Genomic DNA, 22100 nt, shown 5'->3' with positions numbered 1-22100 from the left:
TTCGGGTTTCCTCCTCTCTCAATAAGCGCCTGGATCTTCTCGTTCACTGGAAAGGTCCGCTTTTTCCTCTCTTGAAGCCCCCCCAAACATGACATCCTCTAGGGTTTTAGCCGCCCTTTCTTCCTGTAGGCCCATTGTGGTTCTAATGGCCTTTAGGAGAGCATCTGTGTCTTCTACAGGGAAACATGGCTTACCCCCCGTGTCACTGTCTGAGGAGGATGCCTGTTCCGCCTGAGACGAGGCTGATGAAGAATCTGAGGGAGAACTAGGGGGATTCTTCCTACTTTTCTTCCCTTTTTTCAATAGGGTCTTAACTGAACCCTCCATTTTTGACCTGAGGGCGGATATCAAATTGGCTACGAAACTAGGTGCTTCCTCCGCCATGGTCCGCTGAATGCAAGAGGCACAGAGATCTTTCTGCCAGTCTCTTGCTAGGGGAGTTTTACATATAGCACAGACCCTATTGTTCTTCTTGCTTCCTGCTTTTTTGGCCTTTCCTACAGGGTAAAGCATACAACAGAGAATCCCTATTAACATAAATGCTAGCATTCACGAAGATCACTCACCACCCGTGATCAAGGGTACTGGACTCGGATTATATGCAGCCTCTGCCGGTGGTGTCTCCTCCCCTCCCCCCTGTGACCGCCGGCCGACCGTTTCAGAAAAGCCGGCCGGCGTCGCAACCGGCGCCATGACACCGTCGCCCTGTGCTGACGTCAGCCGGCGCACCCAAAATCCATAGCGCCGCTGACGTCAGCGGCCGGAAGGAGCCAGCGTCTCTCCCCTGCCACGGGGATCGAGATGCGGCATGCGCGAGGGGAGGGTGGCGCGGTGGGGGCTCCCCGGAGCCACCGGGATCCCATCCGCGCCCACACGAACCCGGAGCCCAGAGGAACACCGGGGACTGTGCTTCCAGGACCCAACGACCGGCGCTACAGGTAAGTTACCCGTTCTTCCCGTGCCGAGACGGGCCTGGGTCCCTTTCTTTCTTTTTTTTTTTCTTCTTTCTTCGCCCATGACAGGCACCGCCACAGTGGGATTCATTCCAGGACAGGAACCCAACTGAAGCGGGGGAGAGGTGCCGCCTCTTATGTCTCAGTAGGTTCCTGTCCTGGCGGGGCAGATCCCTCTCTCAGGTGTGCTGTCATGGGTGAAGGGAAAAAAAAGTATCTAGTCAGCCACCAATTGTACAAGTTCTCCCACTTAAAAAGATTAGAGCGTCCTGTAATTGACATCATAGGTAGACCACAACTATGAGAGTTAAAATGAGAAAAAAAATCCAGAAAATCACCTTGTCTGCTTTGGCAACATTTATTTTGCAAATTATGGTGGAAAATAAGTATTTGGTCACCTAAAAACATGCAAGATTTCTGGCTCTCATAGGCCTGTAACTACTTCTTTAAGAGGCTCCTCTGTCCTCCACTCATTATCTGTAGTAATGTCACCTGTTTGAACTTATTATCAGTATAAAAGACACCTGTCCACAACCTCAAACAGTCACACTCCAAACTCCACTGTGGTGAAGCCCAAAGAGCTGTCAAAGGACACCAGAAACAAAATTATAGCCCTGCACCAGGCTGGGAAGACTGAATCTGCAATAGGCAAGCAGCTTGGTGTGATGAAGTCAACTGTTGGAGCAATAATAAGAAAATGTAAGACATACAAGACCACTGATAATCTCCCTCGATCTGGGGCTCCACGCAAGATCTCACCTCGTGGGGTCAGAATGATCACAAAAACGGTGAGCAAAGATCCCAGAACCTATTTAGATTGTCTCACCTAATCCTTCCCCCTTTCATCTTTCTGTAGTCTGGGAGCGCAATGAGTGATTGCTGCATCTTTTAGCCTTGCCTGTTTCTCTTTGTGTCTTTGTTAGAGCAGGACAAGAATTACTGCTACCCCATGCACTAGTCAGGGTGTTCTCAGGACGAGACAGGGATAGGAATGTGATCGCTGCACAAGGTGGAAAAAAAACTTCTAGAGACGCTATGGAGCTTAGGGTTGCGCAGGACAAGTTTCAGGGCTTCCCCCTTTCATCTTTCAATAGTGGCAGAGCTCTCCTACCCTTCAGTCTCGTCGTGCACTGTCTTGCTTCTGGCAGAAGCTTTACAATATATCTCTAGTCATAACTAGCGTCAGATTATGTGTCATAGTGCACATTACTCAGTCATTATATATTGTTTGGTGGTTAGAAGGTGTCAAGCTAAAACTCCAGGCAAACTAAGTTGTCTGATATGATATCTAATTCACAGTCGTGGGTAGTACATGATTTAGTCCTATCCTGCTTTTGGAATCAGGCCCAGCATCAGACATAACACTGTATTTGGCCTGCAGCGTCCCTTTTATGGATGTCGCAGAGAAGCTACGTTGTATGTTTGTTGCCTATATAGTGAAGGTGAGTCAAAGGTGGTGCTTTCCTATTAAAGGTAATGAGTGTGCTACAAAAAGGTGCATTCAATACCTTCAATTAGCAAATTGCTGCAATTACATTCTTTTGAAACTGGCTTGTCAATGGAGCATTAAGTAATCCTTTTATATGGAGTCGTGTCTAAGTTTTACTTGGGAAGATAAAGGTGTTTTCTAAAGATTTGATGTAAAGTTACCAAGGTAAAAGATTACACGTTGAAGCTTTTGTGAACAGAAAAATCACTTGAAACAAAACCGATCCTTGTAAGAAATCGGCTCTGTTCTGTACAGAGTATAAGCCATGTTTCTCCTGCACAATTGTGGACATTAACCTGTTTTATGACTCTCTCCAACTTGTTCTTTTGATCCTCCATCTCTTTGTGAAGCTGTGTAATGCAGGGAAGCATATCATTCACCTTCTCCTGGTATGACAATTCCTCTTTCATCATGCTATCAAAAGTGTTTTTCATAATCTGGAATAAAGTAACAGTTTCTTTCTAAATCATATAGAGCCTGTTGTTATGGTTTTCAAAGTCTGGTTTGTCTTTCAACATTAAGAAGACATTTTATCAGCAAGTGGGTCTGTACGGCTGGATACAGCGCTAATGGGTAATGACAATGGGTAGCATTTATCACGCTTCATATTAGTATATTTCTGCCTTCTCACATGTGACCACTTGACAAGTAAGATTGCCCTACATTTGCTGGGAAGTTTAGGATGAACAGAAAAAAGTTAACTATTATGTGTTTAACTATTGTATAGACAAAGTACTACATAAATGTATAACTGTGAGGAAGATCAATACTAATTCTGCTCACATCTAAAGGTGGCCATACACATTTGGCTAAAGTAGATTAAAATGGACATGTTCAATGAAAATTCTCCTCAGTTGTGTGAAATTTCAGAACATAATTGTCTAGAAAGTAGGCAGTCTTTTCAACCGCTTCGAGGTGATTTTTCATTATTACACTTTCGTTTTTATGTCCTTTTCATTCAAAAACGCTTTAATTTTTCCCACTGATAAAGCGTATGACCATGTTTATGCACGTTTTTGCGGGACTAGTTGTAGTTTTAAATGACACCATGCATTTTACCACTAGTTGCATTTGAAAACGGGAAAACAATTCCAAATGTAGTGAAATTTAAAAAAAAAAAAAACAGCAATTCTGCAGGGTTTATTTTGTTGTATTAATTGTATGGTAAAAAAAAAAACCTGGCAAAAGGATTCTACAGGTTAGCACAGTGCAAAAAAGTCTTGCATGTGTTGCCATTTTCCAAGACATGTAACATTTTAATTTCTTCATCAGTGAAACTGTGCGAAGGCTTGTTTATAGCCTGGCGAGCTGACATTTTTATTAATACTGACTTGGGATAGATATGACGTTTTTATCCTTTTTTATTGTATCTTTTTGCCTGTATGATGAATGCTCAGCTCCTGAGCCTGTATCAAAGACTGGGACCAGACATTGAAAGTAACAGTATGTCTGTCGGTAAGGGGTTAAAATGTTCTGCCAATAGTCCTAGTTCAAATTCAATGTTTTCCTGAAAAAAAAACATCCCCAGGACTTCCCCAAAAAAGAAAATTTGGACCAGTTTCATTGAAACTGAATGGACAATTTGAAAAACTAATTATCAATATAGAGCAAAATGTATTCATTCATTTGTTCAACTTTTGTGTAACCAGCAACCTAGTTATATTAACCTGTGTATTGCCACCTTTAGTGTCATGTCTACTTGTCTTGGAATTCTGTATATTACAAGCATTCTCACCTTTGCACTGGCTCCCTTTCTAAAATATATACATTTTAGATTTCTGTGCACGAGCTGACCATCTGATGTCTATAGGGGCTTCCCGACTCTCCAACGAAAGATGTCTTGAAATGTTGACTCAAATCTTACCTGCGTGTCTTCCTGGATCTCCTTTATTTGTCTCCTCTTGTACCTATATTTTTCCTCAGCTGCTTTCTTTTGCTCTTCTAGTTGCATTTTTTCTTCATACTCCTCACCTACGATTCAATGGTTACTGTCCTTTCAACAAACTCGACTTAAATCAATAGTGCAAATAAAAATAAGAAACATTATAATACATCAGAAAATCTACTTCTTTCTCCACTTATCAGTCACTTCTTCCCGTCCTCTCTATTCTCCTGCACTCATCAACCACTCTGAAAAACAGCTCAAATCTGTCTTGGTAAAAACAAGATCGAGAATCAGCACAGTGAGGTGTGGGGTTACACCTCCTATTGTAAATTATGGAGAAGGAAGGGAGAAATGAGGAGAACTCAGCACAGTGAAACACAGGTGGACTTGTGCTGCAGCTTTGGGAAACTGCTATACATCAGTGCAGTGCTGGATTCCCAGCTACACAGCTCAGTACTGCTGTATAATATCCTCCATGCTAATGTAAATTGTGTTCCATGCTGTTGCTGCTTCAAAATATGTGCTACGATGAAAGAGCAGGAATCTGTTTCTGTGTGCTGTGAATAGGAGACATCATACTAAGTAGACTCTTCCCAATAGATCAGAGTGAACTGAAAATTAGAGATAGGTCATACTGGTGAAAACTGGGAAACTGATGAAAAAGAATACAAGACATATAATGGTGTTTTATTCTAATGCGCACACATGTCAGCTTATTTTGAAAAGTTGTCTAAAATTACAGATACGCTTTAAGTTTATCATGTATATGGTAAGTAGAGTTGAGCGAATATCTTCGGTTCCCTGCTTATTCGGCAAGCGATAGCGCTTGCCTAATAAGTAGCAGAGGGAGCCCGGCTTCCTGGATTGCGCAGGCTGATCAGCTGATCGCCGCCGCAGCTGCATATGTTGCGGCTGTGTCACTGTCACAGCACATGCATGGAGGGCCCAACACACAGGCTCTCCATGCATGTGCTGTGACAGTGACACAGCCGCGACGCATGCAGCGGTGATCAGCTGTTCAGCCGGCGAGATCCACAATGCTGGGTTCCCGCTGTAGTTTATTCGGCAAACGCTATAGCTTGCCAAACAAGCAAGGAACTGAAGATATTCGCTCAACTCTTAAAACAAAAATAAACCTTCATATAGCTTTATGAAGGTGTGCATAGAGATTAAGTTTCACATAATGTAATAAAAGGCTTACTTGTTTCAGTCACTTTGTGGAATGATTTCCTATAGGAATTGTTACAGCCATTTATGACTTGGAGGGTGTTTTCTAAAGCATTGATTTCCTTTTCAGCCTTGCGAATTTTAGCATCCAGCTCGTCACCATTTCGCTGAAGTTCTTCTTTTTCTTGTGCAGCCTTAAAACCACATCATATTAAGTAAACAATATTATTCACACAAATTATTCACAAGAATTGTTGCTAGGAGCCTTGTTTCTGTAAAGACTAACTCAACTTTAAAGCATTTTTTGTTTTTATATTTTGCAAGAACTTTAATTCAGTAAAAAGAGCCCAAAGAAGTGCACGGGAGACAGGAATGCACAGATCCTTCCTGAGCATGCACACAAAGTGGAGAACGGATTCGTTAGAAATATTCTTAAAAACCACTGAAAGTTTAGTTACTCTATAAAAGTTCTAAGAAACATTTTACATTATAATGGATACTGATCTGGTTCCACTAAACACATTATATGGGCCTTAGGATCGTCCCTTTACTCCTTCCAAGGGCTGCACATTATGATTGCTGACCTGCTTTTCCTAGTTTGCAGATCAGAGGTGACCACACATACAGCAGGTAGTCACTGTCCATTATTGTCTATGGGAAGGACTGCACATGTGTGGTCATGTCACACCTGCAAGCATGGGACACAAAACTCCAGTTCTTGGTATTATTGCTGCTGATGCCAACAAGTTCGCAGCTTGAAACTTAAAATATTTCAAATCTGGGACTCGTTGGTCTGAGCATGATCTCCTATGACACAAACACAGACAGAAGAGAGGGATAAGCCTCCACAGAAACAGCACAGGAGGCTTCGTTACCTTTATGATATAATACGCCTGTGACTTCTCCTCTTCACCCTCTGGTGGCATCATTGCAACAGTAATTATTTCAAATCTTTTTCTCATTTTATCAACTTTTGCAAGTCTCTCATGAAGTTCTTGGCTGTAGAGAGATGCAAATTTTTTCCTTTAAACTAAGTGATAAATAATCACACAAATGTAAACTGATTACGATACGTTCACAGGTCACGCTCCATGTTGACCACACACACACTACGGTTAATCCAGTAACACTGAATGTGATTTGTTAGAGCCCTCTCCTTCGCATTCTCTTTAGTAAAATTGTAATTGTTCAATTTTAATAAAGCAAGGGTTAAACACATCAGCATTCCTTAAATGCGTCCTTAGAGGGGTACTTATTAAACATGGTTCCCGTTTGAAACAAATGAAAAATAGGGAAATTATGGACTTCACTGACAAAATACTAACCCTGGAAGCGATGCATAAGACCGGTCTGGAGGCGGGGATGCAGACTGACCTGATCAAATATAGAGATGACCTGAGGTCTCTGCTAAACGAGATGTCTCGTCATCATAGAAATCGCTTTAAAAGCATACTATACAGCCAAGCTAACAAGTGCGGACGCCTGCTGGCCAGATTTCTGCACCCACGCTGCCAGACCACATACATCCCATCTTTCCAGCGGCATCGTGGTCCAATAACATCGAACCCAACGGAAATCCTTGATATAATGCGACGTTATTATCATACATTGTACAATATTAACGGAGATAGCCCCCCTCATTCGCCTCTGGACCCCCAACCACAAATAGAATCTTACATACATGATACCGCCCTCCCGACACTAGCCACGGACTTAACGACACCATTGGAAACTGACTTTATGACTGAAGAGATTGACGAAGTCATTCAGAACACCCCAGCAGGTAAAAGTCCGAGACCGGACAGCTTTTCCCCTCATTTCTACAAGATGTTCCGAGAGGAACTTAAACCCATTATGACGTCGGTCTTTAATTCCATCGTGAGTGACTCCCCGTTTGTCCCACAATCCTTAGAGGCTTTTATTACAGTAATACCGAAGCCAGGGAAAGACCCCACGGTGGCAACTAAATATCACCCAATATCCCTCATCAACATCGACGTAAAACTCTACGCGAAAATTTTGGCTAACCGGTTGGCACCCCTCCTGCCTTTAGTTGTTCACTCAGACCAAGTGGGATTTGTGCGGGGGAGAAAGGCGAGAGATGGCAAAGGCAAGACCCTCATCTTGACAGCACATGCCAAATTAAAGCACAAACCGCTGGCTTTGCTGTCGATCGACCCGGAGAAGGCCCTTGACCGTGTACGCTGGGGTTTCATGTTTTCGGCCTTACGACAGATGGGCCTGGGGAACCGTTTCCTACAAAGGGTTGCGGCTTTATACTCCGGTCCTTCTGCAAGGGTTAGAATTAACGGTGCAATGTCAGATCCTATAGCCATTGGGAACGGCACACGACAAGGTTGCCCTCTATCGCCCCTTTTATACACGGTAGATATGGAACATTTGGCAGTGGCGATTAGAAAGAACCCCAGTGTGGACGGTCTATGGGTAGACCGCGCTCATTATAAGGACTCTCTTTATGCTGATGACCTCCTGCTGTACGTATCCCAGCCACACACTACCCTCCCGTCATTGATGGCCGAGTTTCAAAAATATGGCGCAGTCAGCAATTTTAAAATCAATTTTCAAAAAACTGAAGCCCTCAATATATCCTTAGGACAGGCAGAACTTGTGAGGACCATGGGGAATTTCCCCTTTCGTTGGAAATCCGGAGCTATCCAATATCTGGGTGTCCAAATTCCCACTGACATGACTGACCTTTACAAACTAAACTATTTGCCCCTCTTAGAATCGACCCTGAAACGTTTGAGAGAATACGGACGAAAGAACATCTCGTGGTTTGGCAGAATGAATTCATTTAAGATGGATATTCTTCCTAGGTTTTTATACCTGTTCCAGGCGGTCCCGATTGTACCACCAAAGGCGTTCTACCAGACCATTAGATCTGCACTGACCCGTTTTATTTGGCAGACCTCTAAGCCCCATCTGAAGTATACCATTCTGACCACCCCCAAGTCCAGAGGTGGTGCGGGCCTCCCTGACCTAGAACTCTACCATCAGGCCTCCATGCTTGTACGTCTATTCGACTGGAAATTCGGCCACCGTTCCAAACAATGGGTTCAACTGGAACAGCCATCCTTTAACCCCTTTCTGTCATGTGACGCACTATCCAGTCCATGTGCCCTGGGACTTAATTCCCAGGGGCGGGATAGTACGTCACAGCTGACACCCGGCACAATGTGTCAGGGGTGGTCACGGACCGCCCCCGACACGTTAACCCCTTGCACATCGCGATCAAACATGATCGCGGTGTACAGGGGGTTAAAGGGAAGCATCGGCAGGAAGGGGGCTCCCTCCGTGCTTCCCTGAGCCCCCAACAGCAGCGCAATGTGCAGCGCTGCTGCGGGGGCCTCCATCCCTGCAGGTCCCTGAATCTAAGATGGCGATGGGGGCCTGTAGGGAGCTGGCTTCCTCATGCCTGCAAAGCGTAGGCAAGGAGGAAGCCTTGTGCAGTGCCTGTGACAGATCGCTGATCTGTCACAGTGATCTGTGATGTGACAGATCAGCGATCTGTCACATGACAGTGATGTCCCCCCTGGGACATTGTAATAAAGTTAAAAAAAAGTGTAAAAATAATTTAAAAAAAAAATCGCTAAATAAATAAATTAAAAAAAAAATATTCCCTAATAAATTCATTTTTTGGAAATAAAAAAAACCAAAAACAATAAAAGTACACATATTTGGTATCGCCGCGTCCGTAACGACCCGCCCTATAAAACTGTCCCATTAGTTAACCCCTTTAGAGAACCCCTTAAAAAATAAAAAACGAAGCAAAAAATTATGATTTATTATCATACCGCCGAACAAAAAGTGCAATAATGCGCGATCAAAAAGACGCATATAAATATCCATGGTACCGCTGAAAACGTCATCTTGTCCTGCAAAAAACGAGCTGCCACGCAGCATCATTAGAGAAAAAATAGAAAAGTTATAGCTCGCAGAATAAAGCGATGCAAAAATAATTATTTTTTATATAAAATTGTTTTCATAGCATAAAAGCGCCAAAACATAAAAAAAGACTTAAATGAGGTATCGCTGTAACCATACTGACCCGAAGAATAAAAACGCGTTATCAATTTTACCGAAGGCGGAACGGTGTAAACGCACCCCCCAAAAGAAATTCATGAAACGCTGGGTTTGTTCATTCCCAAAAATCGGAATAAAAAGCAATCAAAAGATGTCACATGCCCGAAAATAACACCAATAAAAACGTCAACTCATCCCGCAAAAAATAAGACCTCACATGACTCTGTCGGTCAAAATATGGAAAAATTATAGCTCTGAATATGTGGTGATGCAAAAACTATTTTTACAATAAAAAGCGTCTTTTAGCATGCGACAGCTGCCAAAAATAAAAACCCGCAATAATTAGTAAATCAAACCCCCAGTTATCACCCCCTTAGTTAGGGAAAAATAATAAAATTAAAAGAAAATGTATTTATTTCCATTTTACCGCTAGGGCTAGGGTTATGGATAGGGCTAGGGTTAGGGCTAGGGCTGAGATTAGGGTTAGGGGTGTGTTGGGGTTAGGGTTGGAGTTAGAATTGGGGGGTTTCCACTGTTTGGGCACATCAGGTGCTCTCCAAATGCAACATGGCGTCTGATCTCAATTCCAGCCAATTCTGCGTTGAAAAAGTCAAATGGTGCTCCTTCCCTTCCAAGCTCTGCCATGCGCCCAAACAGTGTTTTACCCCCACATATAGGGTATCAGCCTTCTCAGGAAAAATTGCAAAACAACATTTGGGGTCCAATTTCTCCTGTTACCCTTAGGAAAATAAAAAAATTGGGGGCAAAAATATCATTTTTGTGGCAAAAATGATTTTTTATTTTCACGCCCGGGCGTTATAAACTTCTGTGAAGCACTTGGGGGTTTAGAGTGCTCACCACACATCTAGATAAGTTCCTTAGGGGGTCTAGTTTCCAAAATGGGGTCACTTGTGGGGGGTTTCCACTGTTTAGGTACATCAGGGGCTCTCCAAAAGCAACATGACACCCGCAGACCATTCCATCAAAGTCTGAATTCCAAAATGTCACTACTTCCCTTCCGAGCCCTGACATGTGCCCATACAGTAGTTTTCTCCCACATATGGGGTATCAGCCTACTCAGAACAAATTGGACAACAACTTTTGGGGTCCAATTTCTCCTGGTACCCTTGGGAAAATAAAAAAATTGGTGACTAAAAGATCATGATTGTGGAAAAAATACGATTTTTTTATTTTCACGCTCTGGCGTTATAAACTTCTGTGATAAGTTCCTTGGGGGGGTCTAGTTTCCAAAATGGTGTCATTTGTGGGGGGTTTTCACTGTTTTGGTACATCAGGGGCTTTCCAAACACGACATGGTGTCCGATCTCAATTCCAGCCAAAAACGTCAAATGTCGCTGCTTCCCTTCCGAGCTCTGCCAATGCGCCCAAATAGTGGTTTACCCCCACATGTGGGGTATCAGCGTACTCAGGACAAATTGCACAATAACTTTTAGGGTCCTGTTACCCTTGGAAAAATCAGAATTGAGGGTGAAAAGATCATTTTTGTGGAAAGAATATGATTTTTTAATTGTACGGCTGTACGTTATAAACTTCTGTGAAGCCCTTGGGGGTTCAAAGTTCTCACCACACATCTAGATAAGTTCCTTGGGGGGTCTAGTTTCCAAAATGGTGTCATTTGTGGGGGGTTTCCACTGTTTTGGTACACCAGGGGTTTTCCAATCGCGACATGGTGTCCAATCTCAATTCCAGCCAAAAAAGTCAAATGGCGCTGCTTCCCTTCTGAGCTTTGCCATGCGCCCAAATAATCGTTTACACCCACATATGGGGTATCAGCGTACTCAGGACAAAATGCACAATAACTTTTAGGGTCCTGTTACCCTTGGGAAAATAAAAATTGGGGGTGAAAAGATCATTTTTGTGGAAAAAACAGGATTTTTTAATTGTACCGCTGTACGTTATAAACTTCTGTGAAGCCCTTGTGGGTTCAAAGTTCTCACCACATATCTAGATAAGTTCCTTGAGGGGTTTAGTTTCCAAAATGGGGTCAATTGGGGGAGGTTTCCACTGTTTAGGTACATCAGGGGCTCTCCAAACGTGACATGGCGTCCGATCTGAATTCCAGCCAATTTTGCATTGAAAAAGTCAAACGGCGTTCCTTCCCTTCTGAGTTCTGCCATGCGCCGAAACAGTGGTTCCCCCCCACATATCAGGTATCAGCGTACTCAGGACAAACTGCACAATAACTTTTGCAGTCCAATTTCTCCTGTTACCCTTGGTAAAATAAAAAAACTTGAACCTGAAGTATTTTTTTTGTGAAAAAAAGTTAAATGTTCATTTTTTTTTAAAAATATTCAAAAAATTCCTGTGACGCACCTAAAGGGTTAATAAACTTCTTGAATGTGGTTTTGAGCACCTTAAGGGGTGCAGTTTTTAGAATGGTGTCACTTTTGGGCATTTTCTATCATATAGACCCCTCAAAGTGGCTTCAAATGTGATGTGGTCCATAAAAATAAAATGGTGTTGCAAAAATGAGAAATCGCTGGTCAACTTTTAACCCTTATAACTTCCTAACAAAAAAAAATTTTGGTTCCAAAATGTGCTGATGTAAGGTAAACATGTGGGAAATGTTACTTATTAAGTTTTTTGTGTGCCGTATCTCTGTGATTTAAGGGCATAAAAATTAAAAGTTGGAAAATTGCGAAATTTTCAAAATTTTCGGCAAATTTCCATTTTTTTCACAAATAAACGCAAGTTATATGAATGAAATTTTACCACTAGCATGAAGTACAATATGTCACGAGAAAACAATGTCAGAATCACTGGGATCCATGGAAGCGTTTCAGAGTTATTACCTCATAAAGGGACAGTGGTCAGAATTGTAAAAATTGGCCCGGTCATGAACGTGCACACCAAGCTTGGGGGTTAAGGGGTTAACATCCCTCTACGGCACCTTCCATGGATCCAACATTATGACTTTTCCGCAGACGACTCTGGGGGTTCCACGGGTTTCTTGACGCGAGAAACACTACAGCTCTGGAACCGTTTGAAAATTAAAAAGAAATTGATCAGCGCCCTGAACCCGTTGACACCAATTTTTGGAAACCCAGATTTCCCTCCTGGTCGTCACAGAGTCCAATTTTTGGGTTGGCATATTAGTACTGACCTACGCCTGGGACAGGTTGTGCTGGGAGGGGACATTCCATCTTTGGAAACCTTACGGGAACAGTTTCCCACTAAGGCGCTCTCCTGGTTGGAATACAACCAACTGAGGTCGTTTGTCCGGGAACATATAGTTGATCGCACTTCTCGCCCCCCATGACACGGTTGGAAAATTTACTTCAGCAGTAGGACCCTCACTCTCATCTGATCTTTCTTTTATATAAGGAATTCCACACTGGTGACCCGGAGGTGACCCCGAGTTACATCCGAGCGTGGGAAGAGGAGATGGGCTATAAATTTTCTGCTGAGGTTCTTGATAAAGCTTACTTCTTCACACACAAACTGTCCCCGGCTGGGGGCGCACAGGAGAAAAATTTTAAAATATTGACCAGATGGTACCTATACCCTGTCAGACTGAAGTCCATTTTCCCGTTAGTAGACGACACCTGTTGGCGGTGTGGAACCGAAAGAGGCATATTATTCCATATATGGCGGCAGTGCCCCGCTATACGACCCTTCTGGAAGAAAGTGTTCTCGGCTTATCATAGAATTTCTGGAAATTATGTTCCCCCCTTCCCGCAAATTGCCATCCTTTTGATCCTTCCGGGACCCATATCCACTCAGAAACGGAGCCTTCTCCGGTTCTGCATCACCGTGGCATGCAAGGTAATTCCATGCCATTGGCGCACTGCGGCGCTGCCAACTATGGCAGAATGGGTATCGGAATTCGCAGACATCTTCCGTATGGAAGAACTGATGGCTGAAATGGAAGGGGACAACACCCACTTAATTCGTGTGTGGCAACCTTGGATCATGTTCAAGGAAACTACCGAACTATCTCAACTGGTAGAGGAGGCTTCATAGGGGTCGGCGCGAAGCTCCGGCGTCCGCTTCCCCTTTTGTTCCTACCCCCTCTCAGGTTTCAAATACATGGTGATAAACCTACTACCCCTACTCTTCCCACCTTACCCTCCTTCGTGCTCTTTCTCCCCCTTTCTTGTCTCTTTCCTTCTTCTTCTTCTGAAGTACACCTCTGTTGATACCTGTAAAGATGTTGCTATGACTGTTTCCAACTATTGTTTTCTAGTGTTTGACCATTACATACTACTACTGTACCAGATGATAATTGGGGATGAATGACACCTCTCCAGTCTGTTTATTTGAACATAAGTAATCTATAACGAATGTTTATATAGTTGAGTTTTGCAAGTCTACAGCGCCAATTACTTGGACTGATTCCTGTACACGGAAGTGCATATGAACCCTATACCAATACTCATCCCACTGGGACGTTATGAGCCACTGCCTCAGAAGATGCTACGGACTTATACAAGGCTGACTATACTGCGACCTTGTACGGTATGGTGTACAATGTTTGATGACTTGTATGTTATTTTTGTTTTTTTGGTTTTCAATAAAAACAGATTCAACATAAACACACAGATACCTTATAGTCTGTCTTTCCTGGTCTGCAAGTCGTAGCTGAGATTTCAGCATCTCTTTGTGTATAGCAATCTCTTGTGTTCGCTCTTCCATAGCCGTCTGCAAATTCAACTTGCGCTTTTCCAAAGAGAACACATCATCAGCTTTGTTATGTAGCATGTCCCTCAGGCGCTTGATTTCCAGCTTAAGGATATTGTCGTCAACCATTAAATCCTACAAATTGTAACAGAAACACACAGGAAAATCAGTTTTAAATTATACAAAAAAAATAGTGGGGCTTAAAAGGAGGCTATAATCAACAACAGCCTAAAAGATTTTCTATAATCTATGCCACAGATTACCACCAATTTGTATCCATAACTGGTGAACATTTCGGCTTGTGGTGCAAGGACCTCCCAAAAATGTGCTAAATTTATTAAGAAGTGACTGTTACGGATCTGCAACACAGGACTAGGGCAGAAGGGGGAAAACTGACCCTGTACTATGACCAGGCTCTTACCCTACGATGAAGTGGGCGACCCATTCCTTGAGAATAGACCCATCGACGATCCTAGGTTAATCTCAAGCAAAGATCTATAGATTTCGGGAGGGGGGTCCCTGAAAGATCTAAGGACTGGGCACAAAAACAGGTCACCTCCTAATAGAAAACACAGAGAAGGCTGCAGAAAACAACGGAATACAAAAACAAAGACTAGCAGAACCAGAGGTCCCAGCGCTGCACAAATTACACACACGGAAGGCAAAGCAAAGCTCCAAGCCAGAACTCAAGCAGATTAACTCTGTTGTCCAGCAAGGACTGGGAGGCAGGTGCTGGGTTATAAAGAGTGATACCATCACCTGACTCAAGACAAACCCAGCACCAGAGGAAAAAGACCAGCAGCCAGAACACTACAAGAAAATGGCGGATCGTCAAACTAAACAAATTCTAACAGTGACACTCTTAATGGACTCCCTTTTAAGTTGTTTGGTGGAAATACAGCCTATATTAATGAACTACTGTAGGTCTGACATAGAGGCGGCCTATTAATTAGAAAAGGCACCAGGAATGAGACATATAGTAGTAGGACTTTCACTCTTCTCTGGTCTGGCAACCATGGAGTAATGACAATGCCGCTGGAAAAGGGTCCTGCAAATCTTCTGACACAACTCTACTTCAGTGCCAAAAAACCTACTGCTTATTACTGCTTATGGATATTTTTGTCAGGATGGTACTGAGATAATGAATTACCTGTTTGGAAGTCCTGAGTTTTTTTAATGCTTTATCGGACATACTATTGAACAGTTTCAGTTCTTCCATTTTGCTGATAAGGTTCTCCTTCTCCTGACCAGTCTTTTCAAGCTCTCGTTTGATATTACGAACATCTCCCTGTTTATAAGCAAATGTCAATTAGAAAAATAGGTAAAAAAGATAAATGCAACAGATTACATGAAACTAGGAAAAAATGCTGCCAGTCCCATTAAAGCTGTAAATACATGGATGTCAATGTGTTAATTGCTAGCATCTATCTATTTAGGACATCTCTTACCTGAAGCTTCTTGTGCTGAGAATTTAAGATATTAAGGGCAGCTTTACGCTCATCAAACGTTTTACTGAGACCAGATACTTTCATTTCCAGCGCATGCTTTTCATCTGTGTTGACTTCTCCTTTCAGTCTTGCTAGTCTGCGCTCCAGTTGTTGTATCTGGAAATCCTGGACATCAAAGTAGCCAGAGGAAGCAAACCAAAAATATGTATCACAAGCAAGTAATAACTACATTGTTTTGTAGCCATGTACATAACATTGTGCTAACACTGTATAACTTCCTTTTCAGCCACCTCATTTTCTTTGGAAACAATCCTGTTTCCCAAATAATTAATTAAATTCTAGATGCATCCTTCCCAGGGGCTGTACAGCAACTTACAGACATTAGTTACCATTGAACACGCACCTACAGTAGATCTTTATCAGATCACTCTTTCCGGGTACAGGTGGACCCTTTAAGGACCAGGCACTCTTCGGGCTGGAAACTTAATCCATTTTGGCTCAAACATATTAATTGTGATAATGTAAGGGGGAAATTGGTGGAATTCTATGACGCTAATCTAGGTTACATTACTGTAGTTTGGGATTCCATGAAGGGGTATTTAAGGGGCATGCCAATAGGTGAAATAAAGAAAGTGAAGTCTAACTCCCGGAAAAAGGGATTGGCATTGGAAGGAAAGGTGCAGGAGACTGAAATAATAATTATTCAAAATAGAAACCTTGATAATACGAGGCTGTAAAAAGAGGGCCAAAAGCAACTACGATCATTTCAGGTCAGACAAGTATGTTTCTAAGCCAGGAATGCTATTAGTAGGAGGAGACCACTGGTCGTTTATTAGCCAAACTGGCACAAGCTCTAAAGGAAAGTTCCTTTATTTACCAACTAAGGGATTTGGAGGGGAATGTTAACACACAAACCTCTGAAATGCTGCAGACTCTGCATTTCTTTTATTCAGACCCTTACTCTTCTAGGGTCAATTACAGGGTCACCTCTCGAAATATCTAGGTGGGATTGGCCCACAGTTTTTAGGGGATGGAGATAGGGAATTTCTAGACAGGCCGATATTAGAGGAAGTTCAGCAGGCGGTGGAGAAAATGGCAAATGACTGCCTCCCAATAGAAATTTATATGCTTTTTGAGGAGGAACTATTACAACAATACTTAGAAATGATAAATAAAGCTCCCACGATCTTTATATAAATCAATAATTGTTGTCCTTCCTAAAGAGGGAAAAGAGAAGACTCATAGTGATCCATATCGCTGTTAACCTTGAATGTTAAGATCCAGGCAAAAATTTTAGCAAAAAGGCTGAGTATGCTCATTACCTCGTTAGTTCGCCTTGATTAGGCTGGTTTCATGCCTTCTAAATCAACAACCATTAACTTGCACAGGTTGTTCTTAAATATACAGGTTTCGCAAGATGACCCTGGCAGTGGGCCATTCTCTCATTCTGCTGTGTTAGATACTTTACAGGGTCCCAACTGCTAGGAAAAGGGCCAATGGGGATATTTGTGATAGTTTTAAACTTTACAGGAGTACAAGACAAAGGTGCCCACTGTCGCCGCTACCTTTTGCAATCGCAATAGAACCTTTAGCATGTATTATCAGAGGGTTTTAAATATGGCAATAATGAGGAAAGAATTGCTTTGTATGTCAACAACTTGTTATTATTTGTTAATAATTCTATTTTGGTTCCATTTATAATGGAAACAATAGAGACATTTGGGTCATTTTCTAGCCTAAATATAAAATGGTCAAAAACTGTTCTATTTCCTCTGGATAATAGGGAGTGTGTTGGTTATGGATAATATATCAAATGTCTCAGTGGTTCAGAAATTCTATTATCTTGGTATCCACATTACAAGGAAGATGCAGGATTATATTTCCCTATATTTGGACCATTTGGTGATTAAGCTGAAGCTTAAAATATGTGCTTGGGGACAATTACCTTTGTCTGGTCTGGGTAAAACAAATCTCATTAAAATGTGCCATATGCTATGTATCCTACATACACTGCACAACTCCCTCTCTTGGATTTCCAAATTTTGGTTCAGGAAAATGCACAACAACTTTAGAGAACTGGGAAGGAAGAGAGGAACCCCAAAAATTAAACTTGAAAAGCTACAGCTACCCAGAGATCAGGGGGGATTAGCGCTGCCGCATTCATGTGGTACATCAATTTCAGCATTTTAGAGGATGGACTCTGGAGGAAACAAAGGAAGTATGGGAAGCTAGTGTTAAAAAAAATTTTTGGGAGGTGACAACTTGCTGGAACTCTCGGAATCCCATAAACTTAGCGCCAACTTAAGATGCTACCACTTTAATCCTGATACATGAAATCTGATGGAACTGTGAAAAGGGGGGGCATGCGAGGTTTCTCCAAATACACTCCTATTTGGAATAACCCTGGCTTGAGGGAATTACACCATTTGGAGGGGTATGAGAAATGAAAAAGACAGGGTTTGAAATATCCGTACCAATCATATCTTGATGGTCATTTTTGTTATTTTGAATATCTGAAACAGGAGTTTAATTTTAGTAATTCTGATTTCGTCAAATACTTATAACTAAGGCAACCAATAAGATCCCAGAAAGCTATCTCTGTTCTCACCATCTCATCCAATGGACTTCTACACTTTGTGGTACAAACTATAACGACTAAAGGCATTATTTCTTTATTGTATGACACACTGTTATTGAAAATTTTGGGTGATCCTATGACACTAATTAAAGCTGATTTGGGTATATCTCTTTACTGGAATGGGATGATATTTTGGAATCAACAGGGAAGGTTTCGATCAACACGACCCAACGAACATCTCAAGTGTTTCTTATCCACAGAGTTTATAGAACTCCAAAGGTATTGTGCAGAATGGGTCTTAGAAATGATGATGGCTGTCCACACTGTGGAGTGGAGGGGGCAGGCTTAATACATATGTTTTGGTCATGCTTGCCATTAACTGAGTTATGAGACAGGGTTGGTAGACTAATTATAGAGGTTTATCATATTCAAATCCCACGAAGTCCTAAATCCTGTATCTTGAGTCTGGAGGGGGATACTGGAGATTCCTCCCCAATTCAGTTGGCCCTATCCAAAATATTATATCACACTAGGAAATCTATTACCAAAAATTCATGAAGTATAGATGAAGTATCAAAATGTCTGAATAAAGTGTACCACACACGAGTAGAGAAGGTCCCGGAAGATTTCATTTGTCAGCTCTTGACAGATGGTGGGGCATTAAACGGTCTGAAGGGCATTACCCCATACACATAATGGCCATCTCAGGTATTAAAGGCTGTCTTCCATTCATCTCCTTGATGAATACAGATCAGGTTGTATGCCTTAGATGGATAAATTGGGGGTCGAGCAGCATGAAAGAGAACTAAACATCTCTTGTGGCACTTCTGGCCCCAACGGAGTATTTCTCTGGATCTCCAATCCAAGACTGGTTCATGTTTTCACAGCCATGGCAGACCTAGAAGCAGAGGGTGAGACAGGCCCGACAGCACGTAGATATTAACCTTCTCCGAGTGTAGTTTTCTTACTCTGAGTTCTACAGGCTCGGTCACGAATAGGATGGTTTCAGAAAAGGATTTTCTGACCACTGAAGAAGCCAACAACAGATCGGGAAGATGTTGGATCAGAATCTGATATCATTCCACTATGGCCTTTTGAATGAGGTTTCCGGCGGAACTGGAGTCCGACGTATGCCGACTTGATAAAATAGATCCTGCCACAGGACACGGATATTAATAGTCAGTGATGGAGAGGAGTGATTTTCTCCCAGGGTGACCTCTCCAACAAACCCTAGGCACAGGCATTTCTGGGCAGGAGCGGATTACATGCTCAAGATTGCCACAGCAGAAGCAGCTTCCATCAGAGCGGTAGACCTCCTGATGATGCTTGGTTGACTTTTACTGCATGACAGGTCTTTGAAAAGTAGGAGGCAGGCGTACAGGTCTTTCTCGCAGTTCATCTTCCTGGAACACTCCTGAAATCTGATGTCTCTCCATGTTGCTAGAGATACCAGGTCATCTAGTGAGGTGAGAATATCACGACAGGCCAGCTCATCCTTGATTCGCCAACACAGGCCTTCCCAGATGTGGCTACCAGAGCCTCATTATTCCAGGCAAGTTCTGACGACAGGGTGCGGAAACATAATGCGTACTGGTCCACTAAGAGGTTTTCCTGGTCCAGTTGGAGAGAAGATGCTTCTGATAATGCCCAACGGGTTCGTCAAAGACCTTCCGGAAGGCCTCAAAAAAGGACTGAAGGTTTGACACTAAAGGATCCCCTCTCTCCCATAGGTGGTTAAGCCACGCCAAAGCCTTACCAGTGTGGTGGGACATAATGAAGGCTGAAGGCCACGTTGGCCTGATCTTAGATGAACTGATGAGCCAAGAGTTTGAAGTGTAGCATGCACGGACTAATGAACCCCGCCATAGAGCAGGTTCACCCAGTCTGTCTGAAGGAGCAGACAGACTGGGTCCGAAGCCAAGTACGTAGCTGGCAGACTGTTGAGTCTCATTCAATACTGTTGCAACTTGGGCAGATGTGGATATGGAAAGTTGTCAGTATGTCTAGACGTGTGTTAACTGTCCACAGTTAGGATAGAATTTTGTCCTGTTGGTCTTTCTGGCGGGATACCTCCAGGTACAAGTCAGAGATGAAGGAAGCCTGAGAGCCAGCGGATTCCACGGCCTGTGCAAACTGTAGTGGACTAGGTGGTGGAGCCACTGTGCTGTGATCCGAGGAGAGCCTGGAGGGGCATGAATAGCTGTCTCACTAAGTCCGACCTCGAGTGCACGGTGGCATACGATACCATGATCCAAGGAGGGACAAGGGAGGCGGGACCAGGTGCTATACCAGGATTGACCTCGAATGAATGGCAGCCGACCTCCGAGGGACAGGATGCAGGAACGGAATGGAATGATAGACAGGCAGGCATTCGGGCATGGCTGATAGACAGTCAAGCAGTCGGGCAAGCTGAAGACAAGCAGGCGAGCACAGCTGATTGGCAGGCGGGAACGGCTTATAGACAAGCAGGCGGGCACGGCTGATAGGCAGGCAGGTATACTGGAATATGAATAATGAGACCTGAAAAGTAGCAAATGTGTTTGTTAGACACAATGTTGCACAGGCAACTGCATGCAGGTGGTGGTACCTTATATAGTACTTGTCTCTCAGCCATTGGCTGGGGACACTTTAGGATGGCGTGTGCAGCCCCTTTAAGAAGGGGGGGAACACGAAAGCCCTAAGCACAGTACCCGGGGAAACGTACGCAGTGAGGTTACAATATGTCATATTTCACTGCATATTTTAAAAGGTCTGGCAGAGCAACAACCTGAATCCAGTCATGAGAAGGGAATGCGGTATCGTTGAGGTTGTGTGGAACATCCTGACGGTCTCTGCCCTGAGAAGCTTAAACTCTAAAACCTTGGGCCAGTAGGAGAGGCTGCCCTTGGCAAGAGTACTTCCTCTCCACTAAAGTCTATGACTGTTTCTGTGCCTTGTGGGAGCTTCGGTTCAGCAGATGTATTAAAGCTGCAAGCCATACGGAGTCAGTGTGTGGTTCCTGTTCAACAGCTCCAGAATTCAGTGAGGGTGTTGTCTGGTGATGGCCGAGCCCTACTTCAGAGCAGTCTAGTCTTGCAGGGACAACTACAGCTCCAAGTCGGAGCATTATACATGGAGTGGATCGTCTTCCACATGCTGTCTGGTATGCCCACAGGTCATTCAGAGCCGAAAACTTTATTGCCCGATCTGGTCTGGAAACCCAACGTGGTGCTTCGTTTGGAACAACCAAATCATGAGAGGTGTCTGGTTCTCATACGTCATGGTCAGTCAGTAGCGTCGTCATCTTCTCCACCTGATCTGTGAGTCATCGAGTCATGGTGTGCTGACATAACTGAAGAAAGGGAAGCGGTGATGTTCTCTCCACACATCTCTAACAATTGTGATCAGTTTCCAGGAACATCCCTGCCTCTAGGATATCTTTCTCTGGACAACTGGCAGAAGATGGATCCTGTGAGGGTGCCTTCAGTTTCTTTGTGGCCGGCAGAGAAAGATGTCAAAATGGAAGCTTTCAAATCTCTGTTTTCCACCAACCAGGAGGAAGAGGTCCATATTGTTGTATCTTCAGTGGTGGGAGCTGTTTTTGTCAGGTACAGAGACATTTGGCAGATCATTCTGACGGGCTTAAAGAGGAGGGTGTGTAAGGGGGATACTGTAACATCCCTTCCGGCATCACTGCATGGCTTCCCATCTCCCATCTTACTGACCACTCTGGGCCATGCTGTGAGTTTTGTCCTCTGCCGGCTCTATGCTGTGAATCTCATGTCCTTGCTTGCTGCATACTTCCTGGCTGTATGCTTAGGGCAGCGCCGTCTCCGGCACTTCCTGAGTCTTATAGAGACAGTGTGCACACCCCTAATTTGGCCCCAGCCTATTGCCAAGAGGTATCGGCCACTTA

The 22100-nt window shown here is 43.3% G+C and overlaps 1 protein-coding gene across 1 annotated transcript in view; it reads right to left on the bottom strand.

Annotated features, from left to right (window-relative positions):
* The window catches only part of CCDC39 (coiled-coil domain 39 molecular ruler complex subunit), a 147373-nt gene that overhangs the window by 79105 nt on the left and 46168 nt on the right, over positions 1-22100 (bottom strand). The window contains exons 11-17 of the mRNA XM_073578772.1: positions 15628-15792; positions 15330-15467; positions 14106-14314; positions 6370-6493; positions 5529-5688; positions 4307-4413; positions 2739-2879 (exon numbers count right to left, since the gene is read on the bottom strand). Coding sequence (XP_073434873.1) covers positions 2739-2879; positions 4307-4413; positions 5529-5688; positions 6370-6493; positions 14106-14314; positions 15330-15467; positions 15628-15792 — 1044 coding nt within the window. The remainder of the gene's footprint in view (positions 1-2738; positions 2880-4306; positions 4414-5528; positions 5689-6369; positions 6494-14105; positions 14315-15329; positions 15468-15627; positions 15793-22100) is intronic.

The sequence above is a fragment of the Dendrobates tinctorius genome, unplaced genomic scaffold, assembly GCF_039654945.1.
Source record: "Dendrobates tinctorius isolate UK_male_01 unplaced genomic scaffold, ASM3965494v1 ptg000060l, whole genome shotgun sequence".
NCBI lineage: Eukaryota > Metazoa > Chordata > Amphibia > Anura > Dendrobatidae > Dendrobates > Dendrobates tinctorius.
The sequence above is the reverse complement of the archived record's forward strand: the minus strand, read 5'-3'. Positions and strand labels throughout refer to the sequence as shown.